Raw genomic sequence first — 22,729 nt, forward strand, 5'->3', positions numbered from 1 at the left:
GGTATAGATTTTAATATTCATATGTTTATGCTAAATAATGTTGTAACTTCAGTATTGTTAGCTACAAGGTATGATTGGACATTATTATTATAATAAGATTGTTATTACAAGAAGAAAAGAATGACGTAATGGATCAACTGTGGGCTATAACATTAGATATACTTGGATTTGAATCTCAGCACAGCACCTTTTAGACTGTGTGGTCTTGAGGAATTCACTAAAGTGTCTGAGCCTCAGTTCAGTTTCCATAGTTATAAGAAGTGAAGATAAACTGTGAAAGGCTTAACATAGCATCTGACACATAATGAGGATTCGCTCATTATATAATGTTAATGAGAGCTATTAACATTACAGAGCTGAAAGGCATCTCATGGGGTATTATTATTATTATTTATTTGCAGAAACTGTATCTGTAATCCAACCTCTCTTTAGGGCTTCATTAATATTTTAACTGATATTTTTGGCATTTGCTTTAGGGTTTTACTTGTTAGTATGAAAATGATATTAGTATTCTATTGTAGATGTCAAAAATTTCGAATGTTTCACTTAGCAGGATTCTAGATAATTTAGAGATTATAGAACTTTAATGTAATAAATACTGATATCTTTTTATGCTAAAAGTTAATAAGTACTTAAGATGTATAAATACAGTAAGAGGAAGATTCTTCATATCTTAATTTTTATTTCTTAGCCTAAAGTAATGATCACTCAGGTTCATAAGTTAAGTACTCAGAAACTTTAGAAGCTTAATGAGTATACAACATAGCACCTGGACCTTGACAATTGATGCATTATAACCTACTGTATTGTGACTTATCAAATAATAATCTCTCTTCATAAAAAGGACATCTATATGTACATAATCTCTAGCCATAAGAAAAGATTGGCACTAGAAAACCTCTATCAATAATTATTATAAATGTTTAGATAAGTGGATATCAGAAATAATAAGCCATAAAGACTAAAAGATAATATAAAGCTGGTTGATTTTTGAGGAAAAACTGTATTAAGAATAATAATTCAAGATCATTTAAAAGTACAATTATTGCTTTTAACATTAGTTGAAATTTACTTTATTTTTGTATTTTATTATAATAATCTCCAGGCTCTGAAGATCAAGTTCTCTACATTGCTAATGACACTGATATCCTGGGTTTTATATATCCATTCAACTACAGTGGCGATCATCAACAAATTTCTCATATTGAACATAATTCAAGAATAACAGGGATGGATGTATATTATCAAAGAGATATGATTATTTGGAGTACTCAGTTTAATCCAGGCGGAATTTTCTACAAAAGGATCCATGGCAGAGAAAAAAGGCAAGCAAACAGTGGCTTGATTGTAAGTAAATACCATTGTATATTTGAAAGTCCATACCTTTCCACCAGCTGCTTTTTAAATAAAATGTATCTATTGTAATATCTAATTATACTAATTAATATATTCAATTATTTTCCCAATATTTTCCTTGTATAGAAATAATGTATTTCTCTGCTCATTCATTCTCATAGCTGTACATGACTTATTTTAGTTATACGCTTTTATGTTTTTGCTTTAATGTATTTGACTTATATGTAGTATAAGAATGCCAATGAATGATACCTAACATCTCCAGGACATCTGCTTCATAGTGCTTTACAATTATTATGATTATAAGCTTTTTTATCATGAGATGAGATTGGGAAACATCACATTATTTTTACATTAGAAAGTAGTGTAATGCAGGGATAATTGTTTCTCTTCTTACATTATCATAAATACACTTCTACTCTAGGGCAGGACATCAATTCAATGGTGTAACCATTTCTTCTGACTCCTGATAACTGTATTTCAGGAAACATCCAAAACAGAAATATTGTGCACTTGTGTATGATGGACATGTTGATTATCATGGTTTTTGAGAAAAATAAACTGGAACATGTTTCAATTTATGGTTGTAGATTATCCCGTTTTGTTTTAGGGCATGTCAAGTTATTGTGTGTTTTATATTTTTAAGTAACCTGGAAGGAAAATGACAGATAAATATGTATTTTTATAGGGCCTGGCCCATTCCTGTACAACCAAAAAGTCAAGTGCTGTCCCAGCAGGATGTAATTGAAGCTTTGTGTTTAACAAAAATTAGAGGTTCCTATCTAGAAGTCCTCCCTACTTTTTCTACTAGCATCTACAATAAACACTTGAACTACATGATCCATTTGATGCAAATCTGGAACATATTTTAATTTTATCAGCAGTAGATGGCAATATGCTGGTTTTAAAATCGGCTATTGTAGTTTTCAAATTCAGATTTAGATTAACTTAGATGAAACCTTTGAGTAAAAATCCATGTATACCAGAATTGTTCAATTCCTATTTCCTCGAACACAATAGCTACCATTAACTGTAATCCCAGCACTTTGGGAGGCCGAGACGGGTGGATCACGAGGTCAGGAGATCGAGACCATCCTGGCTAACACGGTGAAACCCCGTCTCTACTAAAAAAAAAAAAATACAAAAAACTAGCCGGGCGAGGTGGCGGGCGCCTGTAGTCCCAGCTACTCGGGAGGCTGAGGCAGGAGAATGGCATGAACCCGGGAGGCGGAGCTTGCAGTGAGCTGAGATCCGGCCACTGCACTCCAGCCTGGGCGACAGAGCGAGACTCCGTCTCAAAAAAAAAAAAAAAAAAAAAAAAAAAAAACTTTCATTAGCTCTAAAACAGAAATCTGCCTGTTGAAAACATTGCTTCTATGGTAACATGCCATCTGTTGTTAATGAATGAATAAAGAGTATATACTGTGGAGTTATATTGGCTGAGTTTGAATCTTATTCTTGTTGCTTACTGGCCTTTTAGCTTCTTGGTACTCTATTTCAAGAGGTTCTAGTGATGATTCAGTTTACATATTAGTATATTAACTATATACTAAAATTAATTGTATATAATTACATGTAACGAATAAATAACATACATAATTATATGTATTTTATATACTAATGTTTAACTGTCTAGGTACATAGGAAGTACTATTTAGATGCTTGCTATTAACAGTAGGATGATTCTGTTGATGATGGTGATGACATTAATAATGATAATCGGCAAAATGTTCTCTGCTTCATATTAACACATTAAACATTATTTGCAAATTACATATCTGCATTTTATAATTGATAAAGATAGACACATCTTTAATTTTGGCATAATTTTTCAAGAAAAGTCTTTGTTTTTATTTAGCTTTGTGCTTTGGGGAAATCGATTATCCTTTAGTTCAGGGGTCTCCAATCCTCAGGCCACAGACCAGTATCAGTCTGTGGCCATTAGGAACCTGATTGCACAACAGGAGGTGAGCAGCTAGTGAGGGAGCATTACCATCCGAGCTCTGCACCCTGTCAGAGCAGTGGTGGCATTGCATTTTCACAGGAGCGCAAACCCTATTGTGAACTGTGCATGGGAGGAATCTGAACTGTGGATGCAAGGGATCTAGATTGCTGAGTTCCTTGTGAGAATCTAATCCCCCACCCACCCCATTCGTAGAATAGTTGTCTTCCATGAAACTGGTCCCTGGTGCCAGAAAGGTTGGGGACCGCTGTTCTAGTGAACAGAATTCACAAAATTTATTGTAGATTTTAAGCCAAATTCACTCAATGTTTGGTGACTAAATTTTCATTCTTATACACAGAAATGTATTTATGTATATTACTTGAATATTTATGTGTGCATATTTTTACATATTTTATCTTTATTAATGTGTTATAGAATCTTTCACATTCAATGGCAAAGCTTGATTAGACTTATTTGAGTAGGATATAAAACTTTATTTACTCTTTTAATGATAGTAATAACTTGTGTTATATCATCCAGACTTCCTGTGTTTTACTTTTGTTTTCACCTCTCTATTTAAATCTCTCATGACAACAGCACTCACAAAGAAGAAAAATGGGTAACAGTAGGAGTGCATTTTCTACTAAGGAGTCCATCATAACTAAATAAATGCCATAATTATAAGTTTGGAACCTCTGAGCCATGAGTTTTAGCACTATAAGCCAAATTTCCTAACAATTCTAGCCAATACATTATTTTAAAAAATACTTCAGAGCTACACTGATAAAAGCAACTATTTAACTTTGCTTCCTAAATCTTTTTGTATTCCTGATATTTCAATATTATAAAGACAGACTAAATCTATTATTGCCACCTTAGTGAGTAATGTGAATTGTAGAGCAATTAACTTGAAAGATGTATCACATCTCTGAGTCTCAGCTTACTTATCTGAAAACAACTATAATATTGAAGTACACAATTTCTACAACTCCTTTGAGATAATAAATATATTTGATTTCCAAAAGATGTATGGCATATCATATATCTATCCAATTATTATCTGAACAATTTGTGTTTATTCCTCTGAAATCTGTCTTATGTATTAATAATTGATTTTCTATCTTATGAATTACTCTGCCGTGTAAACATTGGTTCTTCGAACAGTAACAGGCTAGTCATCCTTTAGTTTAATGAGCATGCAATCTAATTCATCTTGTAAGTTTTGACACAAATATTAAATAATACTGATTGAGACTTTCCCACCCCTTGAAAAATAAAACTCAAGATTTTTTCCCTAGGCTGATTATGGCACATTGATTTCTATCTCTGAATCAATAGACAAGGGAGAGAAAAATCCACAAATCAAGCTATGAATACATTAGTTGTAACTCCATTATCAGTGAACCAAATGGAAGAAGTTAGCCATGTGGTAGCAGGATATTTTAAAAGCATATTTGCAGATACTAAAAATATTGGAATAGTTCGATTTCCATAAAGAGTATAAAATCCGTTGCATGAAAAACCAGAAGAATATTATTCAGACAACTAAATGTTAAATGAAATCCATTCCAAAAAAAATGGCTATTTTTCGATATGATCCTGTTTCATTATTATTATTATTATGATTTTGGAAATTGTGAAGGGAATACTCTTCTGTAATCTATGAAAATGGTTAGAATACTAATAATTATTATAAATTTAAATTTCAAATGCAGACCAAGTTGTTTATAATTAGAAATACTTATGATTTTCTAACCTTCTGGGCTATACAAAAGGAATGGATTTTTTTCCTTTAAGAAAATAAATAATTTAAAACTTAAAAGAGTGACATGATTTAATCTGTACATAAGGCATAATGAAACTTTCGAATATTAATTTTAGTACCCAGAACAGAATATAACAGCATTACGCAACAATTGTACATGCTCTTGGGCAATTTATCATTTTTAGTATGAGATGCTATACGAAAAAGTATATGAGGGGAAACACTATAAAGTAGGTTAATGTTTGGAAAAATGCAAATAACTCTAAAAGTACAGATTAAATTTTTACCACTAACAGTCTAAACATTCCTAAGCAAAACAAATACTCAGATTTATCTGATCTACTTGACTTTGAAAAGTAAATATGAGATATTATTTCTGGTATGTTCTCATTTTTGTAAATAGAATATTCAGGATAAATATGCTTATTATTTTACTGATTAATAATCATATTTTTTTCTCAAAAAGTTGATTAGGCCATATTGTTTTCCCAAATGGCTTTTAGCAACATATCTATTTAAATTATTCTTTTTTTTAAATTATACTTTAAGTTCTAGGGTACATGTGCATAACGTGCAGGTTTGTTACATATGTATACTTGTGCCATGTTGGTGTGCTGCACCCATCAACTCGTCAGCACCCATCAATTCGTCATTTATATCAGGTATAACTCCCAGTGCAATCCCTCCCCCCTCCCCCCTCCCCATGATAGGCCCCAATGTGTGATGTTCCCCTTCCCGAGTCCAAGTGATCTCATTGTTCAGTTCCCACCTATGAGTGAGAACATGCGGTGTTTGGTTTTCTGTTCTTGTGATAGTTTGCTAAGAATGATGGTTTCCAGCTGCATCCATGTCCCTACAAAGGACGCAAACTCATCCTTTTTTATGGCTGCATAGTATTCCATGGTGTATATGTGCCACATTTTCCTAATCCAGTCTGTCACAGATGGACATTTGGGTTGATTCCAAGTCTTTGCTATTGTGAATAGTGCCGCAATAAACATACATGTGCATGTGTTTTTATAGCAGCATGATTTATAATCCTTTGGGTATATACCCAGTAGTGGGATGGCTGGGTCATATGGTACATCTACTTCTAGATCCTTGAGGAATCGCCATACTGTTCTCCATAATGGTTGAACTAGTTTACAATCCCACCAACAGTGCAAAAGTGTTCTTATTTCTCCACATCCTCTCCAGCACCTGTTGTTTCCTGACTTTTTAATGATTGCAATTCTAACTGGTGTGAGATGGTATCTCATTGTGGTTTTGATTTGCATTTCTCTGATGGTGAGTGATGATGAGCATTTTTTCATGTGTCTGTTGGCTGCATGAATGTCTTCTTTTGAGAAGTGTCTGTTCATATCTTTTGCCCACTTTTTGATGGGGTTGTTTGTTTTTTTCTTGTAAATTTGTTTGAGTTCTTTGTAGATTCTGGATATTAGCCCTTTGTCAGATGAGTAGATTGCAAAAATTTTCTCCCATTCTGTAGGTTGCCTGTTCACTCTGATGGTAGTTTCTTGTGCTGTGCAGAAGCTCTTTAGTTTAATGAGATCCCATTTGTCAATTTTGGCTTTTGCTGCCGTTGCTTTTGGTGTTTTAGACATGAAGTCCTTGCCCATGCCTATGTCTGGAATGGTACTATCTAGGTTTTCTTCTAGGGTTTTTATGGTATTAGGTCTAACATTTAAGTCTCTAATCCATCTTGAATTAATTTTCGTATAAGGAGTAAGGAAAGGATCCAGTTTCAGCTTTCTACTTATGGCTAGCCAATTTTCCCAGCACCATTTATTAAATAGGGAATCCTTTCCCCATTTCTTGTTTCTCTCAGGTTTGTCAAAGATCAGATGGCTGTAGATGTGTGGTATTCTTTCTGAGGACTCTGTTCTGTTCCATTGGTCTATATCTCTGTTTTGGTACCAGTACCATGCTGTTTTGGTTACTGTAGCCTTGTAGTATAGTTTGAAGTCAGGTAGCGTGATGCCTCCAGCTTTGTTCTTATGACTTAGGATTGTCTTGGCAATGCGGGCTCTTTTTTGGTTCCATATGAACTTTAAAGCCGTTTTTTCCAATTCTGTGAAGAAACTCATTGGTAGCTTGATGGGGATGGCATTGAATCTATAAATAACCCTGGGCAGTATGGCTATTTGCACGATATTGATTCTTCCTATCCATGAGCATGGTATGTTCTTCCATTTGTTAGTGTCCTCTTTTATTTCACTGAGCAGTGGTTTGTAGTTCTCCTCGAAGAGGTCCTTGGCATCCCTTGTAAGTTGGATTCCTAGGTATTTTATTCTCTTTGAAGCAATTGTGAATGGAAGTTCATTCATGATTTGGCTCTCTGTTTGTCTGTTACTGGTGTATAAGAATGCTTGTGATTTTTGCACATTAAATTTGTATCCTGAGACTTTGCTGAAGTGGCTTATCAGCTTAAGGAGATTTTGGGCTGAGACAATGGGGTTTTCTAAATATACAATCATGTCATCTGCAAACAGGGACAATTTGACTTCTTCTTTTCCTAACTGGATACCCTTTATTTCTTTCTCTTGCCTAATTGCCCTAGCCAGAACTTCCAACACTAGTTGAAATGAAGGAAAAAATCTTAAGGGTAGCCAGAGAGAAAGGTCAGGTTACCCACAAGGGGAAGCCCATCAGACTAACAGCAGACCTCTCGGCAGAAACTCTACAAGCCAGAACAGAGTGGGGGCCAATATTCAACATTCTTCAAGAAAAGAATTTTCAACCCAGAATTTCATATCCAGCCAAACTAAGTTTCACAAGTGAAGGAGAAATAAAATCCTTTACAGATAAGCAAATGCTTAGAGATTTTGTCACCACCAGGCCTGCCTTACAAGAGATCCTGAAGGAAGCCCTAAACATGGAAAGGAACAACCGGTACCAGTCATTGCAAAAACATGCCAAAATATAAAGACCATCGAGGCTAGGAAGAAACTGCATCAACTAACGAGCAAAATAACCAGTTAATATCATAATGGCAGGGTCAAGTTCACACATAACAATATTAACCTTAAATGTTAATGGACTAAATGCTCCAATTAAGAGACACAGACTGGCAAACTGGATAAAGAGTCAAGACCCATCAGTCTGCTGTATTCAGGATACCCATCTCACATGCGGAGACATACATAGGCTCAAAATAAAGGGATGGAGGAAGATCTACCAAGCAAATGGAGAACAAAAAAAAGCAGGGGTTGCAATCCTAGCCTATGATAAAATAGACTTTAAACCATCAAAGATCAAAAGAGACAAAGAAGGCCATTACCTAATGGTAAAGGGATCAATTCAACAGGAAGAGCTAACTATCCTAAATATATAGGCACCCAATACAGGAGCACCCAAATTCATAAAGCAAGTCCTTAGAGACTTACAAAGAGACTTAGACTCCCATACAATAATAATGGGAGACTTCAACACTCCACTGTCAACATTAGACAGATCAAGGAGACAGAAAGTTAACAAGGATATCCAGGAATTGAACTCATCTCTGCACCAAGCAGACCTAATAGACATCTATAGAACTCTCCACCCCAAATCAACAGAATATACATTCTTCTCAGCACCACATCGCACTTATTCCAAAATTGACCACATAATTGGAAGTAAAACACTCCTCAGCAAATGAAAAAGAACAGAAATTATAACAAACTGTCTCTCAGACCACAGTGCAATCAAACTAGAACGCAGGACTAAGAAACTCAATGAAAACCGCTCAACTACATGGCAACTGAACAACCTGCTCCTGAATGCCTACTGGGTACATAATGAAATGAAGGCAGAAATAAAGATGTTCTTTGAAACCAATGAGAACAAAGATACAACATACCAGAATCTCTGGGACACGTTTAAAGCAGTGTGTAGAGGGAAATTTATAACACTAAGTGCCCACAAGAGAAAGCAGGAAAGATCTAAAATTTACGCTCTAACGTCACAATGAAAAGAACTGGAGAAGCAAGAGCAAACACATTCAAAAGCTAGCAGAAGGCAAGAAATAAGTAAGATCAGAGCAGAACTGAAGGAGATAGAGACACAAAAAACCCTCCAAAAAATCAATGAATCCAGGAGTTGGTTTTTTGAAAAGATCAACAAAATTGATAGACCGCTAGCAAGACTAATAAAGAAGAAAAGAGAGAAGAATTAAATAGGCTCAATAAAAAATGATAAAGGGGATATCACCACCGACCCCACAGAAATACAAACTACCATCAGAGAATACTATAAACACCTCTATGCAAATGAACTAGAAAATCTAGAAGAAATGGATAATTTCCTGGACACTTACACTCTTCCAAGACTAAACCAGGAAGAAGTTGAATCCCTAAATAGACCAATAGCAGGCTCTGAAATTGAGGCAATAATTAATAGCCTACCAACCAAAAAAATTCCAGGACCAGATGGATTCACAGCTGAATTCTACCAGAGGTGCAAGGAGGAGCTGGTACCATTCCTTCTGAAACTATTCCAATGAATAGAAAAAGAGGGAATCCTCCCTAACTCATTTTATGAGGCCAACATCATCCTGATACCAAAGCCTGGCAGAGACACAACAAAAGAAGAGAATTTTAGACCAATATCCCTGAAGAACATCGATGCAAAAATCCTCAATAAAATACTGGCAAACCAGATCCAGCAGCACATCAAAAAGCTTATCCACCATGATCAAGTGGGCTTCATCCCTGGGATGCAAAGCTGGTTCAACATTCGCAAATCAATAAACGTAATCCAGCATATAAACAGAACCAAAGACAAGAACTACATGATTATCTCAATAGATGCAGAAAAGGCTTTTGACAAAATTCAACAGCCCTTCATGCTAAAAACGCTCAAGAAATTCGGTATTGATGGAACGTACCTCAAAATACTAAGAGCTATTTATGACAAACCCACAGCCAATATCATACTGAATGGGCAAAAACTGGAAAAATTCCCTTTGAAAACTGGCACAAGACAGGGATGCCCTCTCTCACCACTCCTATTCAACATAAATTATTCTGAACAGGTCTCAATTTTTAATTGAGGTATAAACCTCATACCCAATATATGAGTCTCTGTGTATCACAAGCAGACACACACACACATACACACACACACAAAAGTGCATAGGTGTGCCTATGCACTCACAAATAAGCGTGTGTGTGTGTGTGCGTGTGTACAAAACCACTTAAAAGTCTTGTTTCAGAACATTTGGATACTGCTAAAAATTGATAGTCATCGGAGTTCATTCAAACCAGAGTTACAATCATTTATTATTATTACGTGGAAAAAATCTAAAGCTATCAGAGCATTACATCATTACCATTTGTGGTTTTGTTGTTGTTAATTGCACAAGACAGGCACTCAATAATACGTATTGACTCTGGAAAATGATAATGTAACAGTTATGATCTAGTCAAAATTTTACTAAACAAGTCAAAGAGGTATAAATTTGACACGTTGCTATAACGGATTTTTAGTTCCTTAATTAAACAATATTTACTCATTAAAAATACACCAGTGATAATTATTATATGAGTCTACAATAAATAACGCTGAGGAAATTATTAATCAAAAAGCATAGCATTTTAGGGGGACCCAGTCAAAATTTATTCATTCATACCCAAAGGCTTATTTAAAGCCTACTTGTTAGTTTTGGTGTTGGGTTTTTGGAATGCAATAATAATAACAGAACTGGAATCTTGCTTTCATGGAGCTTATTTTCTAGGGAAGAAAGAGAAAGTTAATTAAACTCATAAGTAGATCAATACAGAAAATTCCAATTTTTAAAAATGTATTGAAGAAATTAAATAATGAACTAAGAAAGAAAAATTCAGGTAATGCAATTCCCAAGATAAGACAAGTAAAGGCCAATTTGAAGAGAGAAGATTTGAGTTGTGATGAGAAAGAAGTAATACTATTTTATATATATACATATATATGAGTTATGAGAGGACATGAATCATAAATATATATATTTATGTATATATGTTATATACATTAAATTATGTTATATGTATTATGTATATATTATGTTTATACGTGTATATATACATATATACACATATATACATTCACAAACATATTCTGGGCTAGAGATATACATTAAAGAATAGCAGAGTAGAAGATGTACATAAAACTATGAAGCCAGATTAGATTACCGGTAAGAGAAGAAAGGAGGAAAAGAAGGACTGGAAACAATCTCCCAAGCAAAATTAAAATGATGACAAGGAGTAGCCAGTGCATTCAGAGAAAATAAGAAGATGTAGATTTACAAAAACTGAGAGAGGAGAGTATTTTGAGAAAGACATCAGGGTCATAATTTTAGTATACTTCTAAGAGATCAAGTGAATGATGACAAGGAAGTGTTCAACAAATTTCATGGCAGAAATTCATTAAGGACCTTAAGAAATTTAGGGTATATGGAGGAGGCAGGCATCAGAGAGCACAAGTAGGTATGATTTCCCACTCATTTAGAAATATCTGGAGATATTTTTGATTGTTACAACCGGGAGACTATCTCAGGTATCAAGTGGGTATGGCCAGAAACGCTGCTTAACCCACTACAATGGATAGGATAACACGCTACAAAATATCCTGAGCAAAACATTGGCAGCAGTGAAATTGAGAAACCCTTCACCACAATATCAGCCTCTCCAGCCAGGCTTTCAGTAGATACTTATTTTATCATGTCATATTATGTAATCACAAGCCTGTAAAATAAAACGATACTAAGGTGAATTACCAATGTAGTTATTATTTAATTGGTGTTTTAACATTTCTTTTTTTCCCTCACCTACTCATTCTCTTTTGCTTGCTCCTTTTCTTCATCCCTCTTAATAATGAAATGGCCCAGGCTCAGACTTTAGTCCTCCACTCTCTTCCCTTACTTCCTTGTTGAGCTCACATAGTTTCATGGCTTAACATATATGGACATGTTAACATAATTGATATCATCCCCTGTCCAACTGCTTACTTTCTTTTTCTTTTGTATCTAAAAAAAATATTGAAACTAGAATGCCCCAAAATAAACTTCACGTTGTATCCCCCAAATCCACTTCTGTAATCTCATTTAATGACAACTCTATTTTTCACATGTTTAAAATAAACATCTTGGAGTCATTAGTTGTTGCTGATTCCTTTCCTTCCATCATAACTAATAAATCAGGCAGTTTTGTTGAATACACTTTCCAGGTATGTCCAAGAGTGGGCTACCTTATATTAGCTTTGCTGAGAGCACCCAGGTTTGATCCAGACATCTTTCTTTTGAATTAGTTCAGTAGCCTCCTAACTTCTGTCCTTGCTGCACTTTTCACTCATAATCCAGCAGTCAGAATGCCAAAAAGTGAAAAGGATTCTTTATCCTGTTTCCTCAAAGTCCACAGCCCTCTTAATAGACAATCAATTTGTTCTGTACTATACAAATATTTTTCTATAAATTTACATACTGGTACATCTAGAGCATTTTTAGAAGCTTAAGCTATAATTGTCATAAAATAAACTCTACATATTCAAATATATACAGCACGTACAATTTCAAAAGTTTTGATTATCATCACAATCAAACTAATGAACATATCTATATGACCTCCAACTCTTTCCATATAGTCATCTAATTCCCTCAGTAATCTATTCCCCCAGACCCTGCCCACTTTTCTCCCATCACCAGGCAACTAGTGATTTGTTTTCTTCATTATAGATTAGTTTGCTCTTTCTAGAATTTTATGTACATAGTAAGTACCCTTTTTGATCTGTCCTCTTTCACTCAGCACAATGATTGTGAAATTCATCCATATTGTTTCATATATCAATAAGGCATTCTTTCTTTGGCTGAATAGCATATTGTTATGTGGATATACCATCGGTTGATTAGCTATTTACCTATTTATGAACTTACATACTTGTACGACACTAGGGTTTTTTCAATATGTAGTAGAATCGTATCATATAAAGTCATTTCAGCTGTTTACTTTGTTCACTAAACAAGTTTTGAGACCTTACCGTGTCAGCTAATTTTACCTATGTCATTTTTTAATGATTGCACTCATAGTGTAAATATAACATCCTTCATTTCAATATTTATATTTTGAGAGACATAATTTGTTTGATTTTGTCTTGTTATTGCAAATAATGTCTTAGTGGTCATCTTCAAGTATAAGGGTAACAAAGCCTGTATTAGATAGTACAGGCATTTTATGAAGTGAAAATGCTAGATTAAAGAGTATTCAAACTTAATTTTGAATAAGTACTTTCAGATTGCCTTTAAAAAGACTACTTTTAAAACATGGTCAATATGTGAATTTGAATTTTTCCTAATGCTATTGCCAAAACCGGCATCATAATACTAATAAACTTTTGCCAATTGTTTTTGATGTGTATTTTCTGTATTGTGAAGTTTGAACACCTTTTCTTATGTTTTATTAACTATTCAAAATTCTGCTTCTTCCAGGGGTCTTATTTTGATCTATGTTTATTTTTTTCCTTCAAGTGTTTTCTTTTCCATAAGATCTTATTATGCACTATTTATATACTGTAAATACTGAGTTTTTGTGAGATATACACCCCACATGCACAAAAAAAAACATTTCCTTCAAATGAATTTGCTTTGTTTCTGATGGTTTTTGCTATACAGAAGATTTACTTTTTATGTAGTCAGATCTGATTGTCTTTTCCTTCAATGCTCCTGGACATCACATCATATTTAGGAAAGTCTTTTATCCAGAACATGCACACACTTTCTATTCTTTCTTTTAATACTTCTTTTACTTTTAAATATTTATGTTTCTGATGGATCTGAATGCATTTATGTGTATATGGTTTGATGTGGAGATTTAACTTCCACCCTAAATATTAAATAGTCTTTCATTTCTCTAGTGATGGAGTAGGCATTTCTATTGTTCTGTGGTACTAAACTCTCAAAATGTATGCGTGAATATGGAGTCCCCATCATAGTCTTTGGATCTCTTTGTGGATCTGTGCCGCATGAACATATTTTAAAAATGTACTGTAGCATTATAGCATATCTGTATGTATGAACTCCACAGTCATTCATTTGAAAATTATTTGAAAATCTTACATTTTTATTTCTAAAATTGTTTTAGACTCTTATTAGAAGAATAAACACATTAGAATTGGATTGCTGTTGCACTGCATTTTTAGATTAATTTGTGAGAAGTCATATATATTATGAAATCCCTATGATAGAGATCCTAATAGTGAATCATTCTTGTGTCTGAAGGGTTTATAGTATGTCATGCATAATTGGCCTTACCTGAATAGTAAATATTTTTATTACCGTTGTAAGAAATATATGATTTTCCATGAAAGTTTAATTTCAAAGCTATTTTTTTGCTAGTTATATATTGCCTAACGGGAAATGTGGGTATGTATCTTTCTCTCAAACCTTAAAGAATAAAGTTGTTGTATGTACTATGAAAGTTGAAAGAATAATTATAAATGATATATGGCAAAATGAATTCACAAATAGTTATATAATACATAGCCTCACCAGCGTCTGCTATTTTTTGATACTTTAATAGTAGACATTCTAGCTTATGAGAGATGGCATCTCGTGGTGGTTTTTTAGATTCTGTATTTTGTCCACCTTTGTCTCAGAAAACCATCAATTTAACTTCCACACTCTTCTCCCTGGAGTTCATAAAGTTAGTCTCCTCTGGTTTTATCTATCCACTTTTGACCCACACACCCAAGCCATTCTCCACATCATAGCCAAAACATTCTTAAAACATTAATCTGATCATCATATGTCCCTAAGTAAATTCTTCTACTGGATATCCTTTTAAAAACCATTGGTTTATAAGCCTCTTAGTCATTTTCAGCCTCATCTCCCATCACACCTCTCCCATTTTCTTACATAGCTATAAACAAGCACATATATATCCCCAAACACAAAGTTTTGTTCCAGCCATACATAGGCCATATTTCACTACCAAGAATGCAGCTTTTTATCTTCCCTTCAAAGTCATTTACCTGCTATTTTTTTCTGTCTTCCTTAATTTTCCCAATTAACCAAAGCTCCTTTATTGAAAAGATACCACTTTTATTATTATTATTATACTTATTATCACCATTGAGAATGATCTTGATCTTGTTGAAGCATCAGAGATCTCATCCCACAGAATGTGTTTTCAGGTCTTCCAAAGGCCCTGTTGTCATTTGAAGGGACATGCTCAAAGAAAGACTGAAGAATGTTAATTGTATGCCTAAAAAGTAGCCTACAAGGTGACCCTTTTATTATTCTGGGTTCTGTTTAGACTTGGAAATTTTATTGGCAGTTTAAGGAGTAATGAAATGCTAGGAAACTATAATGAAGCTGGCAAGAGAATGATATATGAAACTCAGCATTTCCTATATTTACATAGCACGTGTGCACACACACACATATTCATAATCTGAGTGAATTTGATGGATGAGAGACACTGAGATATAAGAACACAATTTATTTTGTGTACCTCATATAAATCATGTATATACACATGTGCATCTGCTACAAAGACTAAAATTCCTGTTGATCCACAAGGAACTTGCCTAATGATTCTGGAAACACACTGTCATTTGCTTCTTTAACTCTTTTCTATGTGTTTGTTACTGTCTTCATCCTCTTTCTGATAGATACACAATATCTTTATTGAATTCAATTCCTTTTGGTGCAAACTGATTATATAAAGAAGTTATGTAGGTAATATAATTGATTGAAATAGGCATAAACATTAGGAACATAGGTGATAGAGACAAACTGAACACATCTAATAAAAGGAGGGCACAGCAGGTAATTGGCTCTTCTATTCTGGAATGTTAGCCTGATTTCAGTATATCAAATGGTATGACCTTAATTTTCAAGAAAAAAACAAAACTTTGGATATATAATGTGACATGTTAATTTTAAAAGTTAGAATCTACTTTTTCTTTTTTAATTTTAACTTAAATTTACTCCTCAACCAATTGTTTTGATAGGTCTACTCTCAGGTAACTTCAAATTATTTCTCGAATGTTATGCATGTTTAAATTGTAATTGTCAGAGGTATTCTACTTCTTTATTTCCAGGTCATTCACATACGATGTAGGATAATATCAGAATTACCAGCCCAAGCATGAACAAATTATTCACTCACTAATGCCTAAAAATGAGCAATTACCGTAGATATGTATTTAAGGCTATATGAAATGCAGACTTACCCAGAATGGATAATATTTTGAACTGTTACATAATTTACCGTTTAGGAGCTAGAGATGTTCAAAGATTATCTAATCCAAAGTCTTTGTTTTATACACCTTATAATATGGAGAGAAACTAGGACTAGGATTTAAATCAGTTCTTCCGATTCCAAATTCAGTGTTTTCTAATCTTCTGTGATATTTTTGTTTTCCTGATAGTGTGAATAAAGGTTTAGGGAGCCAGTCTTTCTTTTTATGGAGGACAGAGGTGAATCAGGAATAGAAGGTTAAAGAACACTGAAGAGGCTTAAAAAAAAAATTGTAACAAAATCACCTACATTATTGAGTCTTTAATTCAAAGACAAATTTGTTCTTTTTAAAAAACTATCTGAGAATTACATCTGAAGTTTCTTTTTCATCTAACAGGAGATTATTCCAAGTTGACATGGTCCTAATGTAGATCGTTGCAACCTTAAAATTACTCAGATTGAAATAATCTATTGTTCAGTATAAATCATAAATAGAAGCCAAAGTTTTTTCATCTCTGCAATAGTTTCTTTTTTTCTTTTTTTTTTTTTTAATCTCGTACACATTCTAGCTCTAAATATAACTTTTCCTTGGTTCTCTTAGGATTTCTCCACTGCTATGTGAGCTCCTTGATTGACATATGAAATATTTGGATATTTTAATAACATGACTAGGTCAATAGAATTTAGTAAAATTTAGAATTTGTGTAGTCATTATTTTACATCCAATCATTGGAAGCGAATCTGATTCATATTTTGAGAAGCAAAATGTCAATAGTCTTTTCATTTAGCAAAATACCCTACAGAGACATCCACACACAATTTCTTTAGGGTGGTTTACATCTTTGTTTTAATATAATTCCATTGGGAGACAAGTAACTTTAATAAAATTAGTTGAATTTTCTATTCTTAGATATACACCAAGATGAAAAACATCACAAATCAATAAAATATGTGATATCACCTCAGTTTATCCTTGTGTAAACTAAATTTTCTTAAAGCATATTGCTAACTGTAAGACATTTATTAGAACAGACAGCAATATTTTCATGGCTCAAATGCTTGAACTCCCCTGTCACAGATTTTTCCCTTTTCCTGTTTTGAAACAAATGTCTTCAGTGACTTACATCTTCAGTTTATTGAAGCTGGAATTGTGACCGATACCTTACAATCTACACCTATAAAGGATTAGTGATTTAAACTAGTAACCTCTAATTTTGTTACAAACTGTCACTTTTTTTGTAAGATGTAAACGTTTCATTCATTTGACTAATGCATTCCTACAAAGAAAGATGCCTCAGGTCTCAAAACTGGCTGTGTATTTAGAGAGCTTATTAGAAAAGAAATCATCTGTCTGAAGAAAGCAGCCAAAATGTGTCTTCCACTCTGTTCAACAAGATGAGAAATGCCCTTTTGTTGTCAGGGAAGCTGCATGCTCCTGCAGTCTCTCAAACAGGACACGTTTAATTAGCGTCTCTATTTCATGGGCGTACCTTTCTAGTGAGCTAGTCAATGGGGCAAATGAAAGTTTTATATTTTCTTCTCTCCAATCTGGTATGCTTGTTTGTTTTGTTTCATGATTTTTGAAGGCGAGGAGCTTAGCTCTCCTGTTCTGTTTTCCCATGTCAATCTTCATTTCCACTCTCAGAATGTCAGTGTACTTATCCTGTGTTTTTCCATTTTTTGTGTTTACCTGATTGATTTTGGTACCTCTCCTTAAATAAATTGTGTGATCATAATATGAAGATCCAACAGGGGTTTCTGCCTTTCATCCTCCAGTGAACATCCATTCAATATAAGGCTCCCTTTTATATGGTTAATACTATTCAAAATCCTGGTCAAGATGTGAATGGTAGAGATTATTTCTTTCTTATGAAGCTCAGTACAAAGGGTGATTTCCTAATTTGGCCATAGGTTGAGAGTAGGTTAATAATGTTGCCACCTTCTTCTGAGGGAGGTTGTCTTCTTCCACCTCCGCTCCTTTCTTCCCTCTTTCTCCTTATTGTCTTTTGTTTTGTTTTGTTATTCTCTCTTCATTGTTGAAAATAAGTAAGTATTTAGTTTACTGTGAGTCACTGAGGATGAACACCTGATAACATCTTCACCCTCTGCCATTATTCTCTGAGAATCATCTTGTCATTTATGATATCATAACCTTAGGTTGACTTAATTGCATGTGCCTATTTTTTACCCCATATTCTAACTACTTTAGTTGTTACTTGAATGACATTAGAGATTCCTTATTCCAGAAGAAGGAGAATAAATGTATATATTATATGGCTCTGCAAGTCATCAATATATCTTGTACTTATCATGAAAAGTAAGTTTTTTTTTTTCTTTTTCTAAGCTATGTTCTTTACCCTAGAAATGTGACCTAAATTTATCCTTCTATAATTCACCCTTAGTAAAATCTTCACCAGCCTGTTTACCTGAAAAAGTATCACCAAATCAAACTTCTGAATGCTCTACGGACATTAGGAAACTGGGTTATTAACTGTCATCAGTCTAGGTTTAGAAGTCTAAAGTTGAAAGATAATCAGAATTTTTTGAGAATGAATTTCATGAAATGAAAATCCTAAATTCAACAAAAGTGGAACTTGCATGGAATGTGACATATTTTATCAGGGATACCATGAGGATTGAAAATCAGGTGTATACATTTACATCTCACAAATGGAAGATAGATACTTTTTCTATGTTCAGTCAGACAAAGAGCATTATACGTTTTGTGTCATAAAGGTTTGTTTCACTAGTGTTAGAAAATTACACATATGCTTCAACAGGTTTAAAACAGCTTATAATGGTGATTTTTCCCATTGTCTTTCATGTTTGTAGATTTATGATTCACACTGACATGCACATGCCATTTGGTGATACATTTACTTTTAAATGATGAGAAGTTGAAAATAAAAATACGGTTAGCTTAAATGATACTGGAGCATTTGAAAATGATTTTTTGGTTTGACTAGGACATTTATATTCTAAACATCTGCGAACATTATTTATATGACATTTCTAGAGTATACTGTATTGCAGAGTGCTTTACATTTAATTTAGATAACTGAGATATCACTGGGTATATGGATAACATTTATTGTTAAAGTTGAGAAATAGGGTAATACAATTTCATAATTTCAGTTTTAACGTCCAATAGGTCAAAGAACTGATGATAAATGGCATTAGAAATTGTCTATGGATTCTGTGTTTAATGTAAGCCATATTTTCCTTGTTTGAGATCCCAGTAATCATGCAGCAGACAGTGATTTGCAATTCCTCTTTCTTGGTGTTCCATGTTCTTTTCGAGATGGTCAGTTTATTTTCTTTTAATCCAAGTCCACTGATTGATAATACTGGTTCCTCTGAACCCACACAAGAAGATTTCATGTGTTAAAAACTCATATTTCCACTGCTGCCCAGGTCTTAAAGATGCTGTTACATATTGATTACACATCTAGTTGTAATCACCTTCAAATAATTGTTTCTACTCGTGCCATAATACCCCTGGGAATACCTTCTTACTTTTGGTTATGCACAATAAACCTGGTCATGTCAAATTAATTACTACACTAGTTCCTGCTCAAAGTGATCAAGTTAATTGAAGGGCACAGAACATAAGTTATTTTCCTTGCTGTCTAGTCTCAATGAATTCTGTTACCTTTTTCTCACAGTAATACAGTAAAACAGAATGTGAAGACAAGCCAACCTATCAAATGTAAGATGAATAACAGATATTCTGACTTTCCTCAAAAGATGTTAAAATATAGTATTTTCCTAAATGTGTCTAGCTGTACTAATCATTTTTTTCAATTGTAGAACAAATTCTGTGTGGTGAGGATGCAGAGCATCTGAGTTTTTCTTACATTGCTGAAAAGATTGTACATTGCTACAAACTCTGAAAATTTTTTCTAGCAATATCCTATCAAGCTAAGTGTGCATAAACTTGAAAACACTAATTCTATCCGTTGGTAAATACTCAAATGAATTGAATGTTTGTATCCACCACCACCAACAACAAAAAAGTACTAAACTATCCATAACTTTAGTTGTAATGGCCTAAAACTGTAAACAAGCCAAGTGGATATCGTCAGTACAAATCCACTTGAGCAAATACTTGAACAAATACTACTGAGAAATGAAAAGATTAAAAATTGATATATACAAAATAAGGATGCATTTCACAGTCATGATGTTGAACAAAAGAATTCTAGAATGGCCAGGCGCGGTGGCTCACGCCTGTAATCCCAGCACTCTGGGAGGCCGAGGCGGGTGGATCACGAGGTCAGGAGATGGAGACCATCCTGGTTAACCCACAGTGAAACCCCGTCTCTACTAAAAAATACAAAAAATTAGCCGGCCATGGTGGCGGCGCCTGTAGTCCCAGCTACTCGGGAGGCTGAGGCGGGAGAATGGCGTGCATCCGGGAGGCGGAGCTTGCAGTGAGGGGAGATGGCACCACAGCACTCTAGACTGGGCAACAGAGTGAGACACCCGTTGCAAAAAAAAAAAAAAAAAAAAAAAAAAAAAAAAAAATGGAATGAAAGATTATGATTCTTTTTTACATTGATTTGTTTAATCTGTGGTGTTAGATATCAGAATTATGGCTACTCTAAAGAAAATATTGACTGCCAGAAGTCATGGGTGAACCTCCTATGGTTCTGGAAATATTTCAGCAGAGTAATGGTAAACAGGTGCAGTCTGGTTAAATTCCAGTCATCTGTACAATTAAGATTCAGGCAGATAATACATCTACGAAGATTGAAAATAGCATTAGGTATCTTTTTGACATCTAATTGCATGTAGCAATTAACACATGACTATGTTCTTATAATTCCCCCATAACTTCAATGCAAAGATACAGAAAACTCCGCTAATTTCCTTTTGAAAATACTGTGGTGTGTTGTTTTGTTTCCTTGTAGTGTCCTGAATTTAGAAGGCCCAGGGACATTGCAGTTGACTGGGTGGCTGGAAACATTTACTGGACTGATCATTCTAGAATGCACTGGTTCAGTTACTACACTACTCACTGGACCAGTCTGAGGTACTCTATCAACGTAGGGCAGCTGAATGGCCCCAACTGCACTAGACTCTTAACAAATATGGCTGGAGAACCCTATGCTATTGCTGTAAATCCTAAAAGAGGGTAGGTTAATGGTTTAGTAATTCTATTTCTTGATAATGAATATCCTTTTTAGAAATTAGGCTCCGTAGATTTTGTCTCTGTAATGAGTGTTCAATGTGTAATAGTGTCACATACCTTTAAATATCCTTGTACTATTTCTTCTGTAAAAAAGCATGTCCTATTCCCACCAAATGATGATACAAAACATATATATTTTTCTGAAATATTCCTTTATTATGCGTTCAGTGTACCTGTGTGTCTGTGTGTGTCTGCGCATGGTTATATGTGTGCATTGCAGAAAAATGAGCTTGCTGTTAGACACAACCTCTGTTTCTGATCTAAAATTGAATTATCAAAATATTAAACATAATATCAAACATACTACACACAGAGTACTAACATTTTTCTCTATGGTAATAAAAGATGAAGGGATATATATATATATATATGTGTGTGTGTGTATATATACACACACACACACACACACGCAAATTTAAAGAGTGTATTACAAACATTTCCTTCTTTTAGTTAGAGATGTAAACCTACAAGCAATGGCTAAAAAGCAAATAGAAAAATGTTAACTAAAACTCTTAATCATCCAAAAAGTGGATTGATAACTCCTGAGTAAAAGGAGACAACTTATACCTAACTATTAGAATTAAGCAGTCATCCAAATTAAAGAATAATTTCTGTTTGGGAAAATAGTTACTTCTCTCTAAAAAAAAAAAAAATAGCATGTTCATACAGCATCCATAATAAAATGACTATTGTGTCAAAACAAAAGGGAAGTTTCATGTGGTGGAAATATTTTTTCTCTGAGTTTTAATTAAAGTTTCAAAATTGAATTTTTGATATTAAATAATGAGCTACGGTACATCATAGTATACAATGATTCTCAAATTTTAATGTGTGTAGGCAAGACTTTCGTTAAAATGTTGATTCCCAGGCCATTTATTGGAGGCTCTCATTCTGTGTGTTTTGAGTTGTACCTGGGAATCTACTTTTTAAGAGACTCTGGGGTGACTCTGAGGCATGTGGTCTGAAGAGTCACTGCTTTGTGGAGCAGAGTTGGGTTATAGCAGCACCATCACCAGGCTAACCTCTTTGACCCACTTTCTTCAGGATGATGTACTGGACTGTTGTTGGAGATCACTCCCACATAGAAGAAGCAGCCATGGATGGTACACTGAGAAGGATTTTAGTACAAAAGAACTTACAGAGACCCACAGGTATGATTTCTGACACACGCTAAAATATGAAGCAGAATGACAAGTATATTACTGTTAACAGTTATTTCTAGTGTTGTTGGCAATATAAGTATATTTACAAGTGGATAAAACCATTTATAGTATGAT

At 34.1% G+C, this 22,729-nt stretch overlaps 1 protein-coding gene across 1 annotated transcript in view; it reads left to right on the plus strand.

Annotated features, from left to right (window-relative positions):
• The window catches only part of LRP1B (LDL receptor related protein 1B), a 2,016,348-nt gene that overhangs the window by 1,881,178 nt on the left and 112,441 nt on the right, over positions 1-22,729 (plus strand). The window contains exons 77-79 of the mRNA XM_030916410.1: positions 1,106-1,347; positions 21,172-21,395; positions 22,497-22,603. Coding sequence (XP_030772270.1) covers positions 1,106-1,347; positions 21,172-21,395; positions 22,497-22,603 — 573 coding nt within the window. The remainder of the gene's footprint in view (positions 1-1,105; positions 1,348-21,171; positions 21,396-22,496; positions 22,604-22,729) is intronic.

Source organism: Rhinopithecus roxellana, chromosome 14, assembly GCF_007565055.1.
Source record: "Rhinopithecus roxellana isolate Shanxi Qingling chromosome 14, ASM756505v1, whole genome shotgun sequence".
Lineage (NCBI taxonomy): Eukaryota > Metazoa > Chordata > Mammalia > Primates > Cercopithecidae > Rhinopithecus > Rhinopithecus roxellana.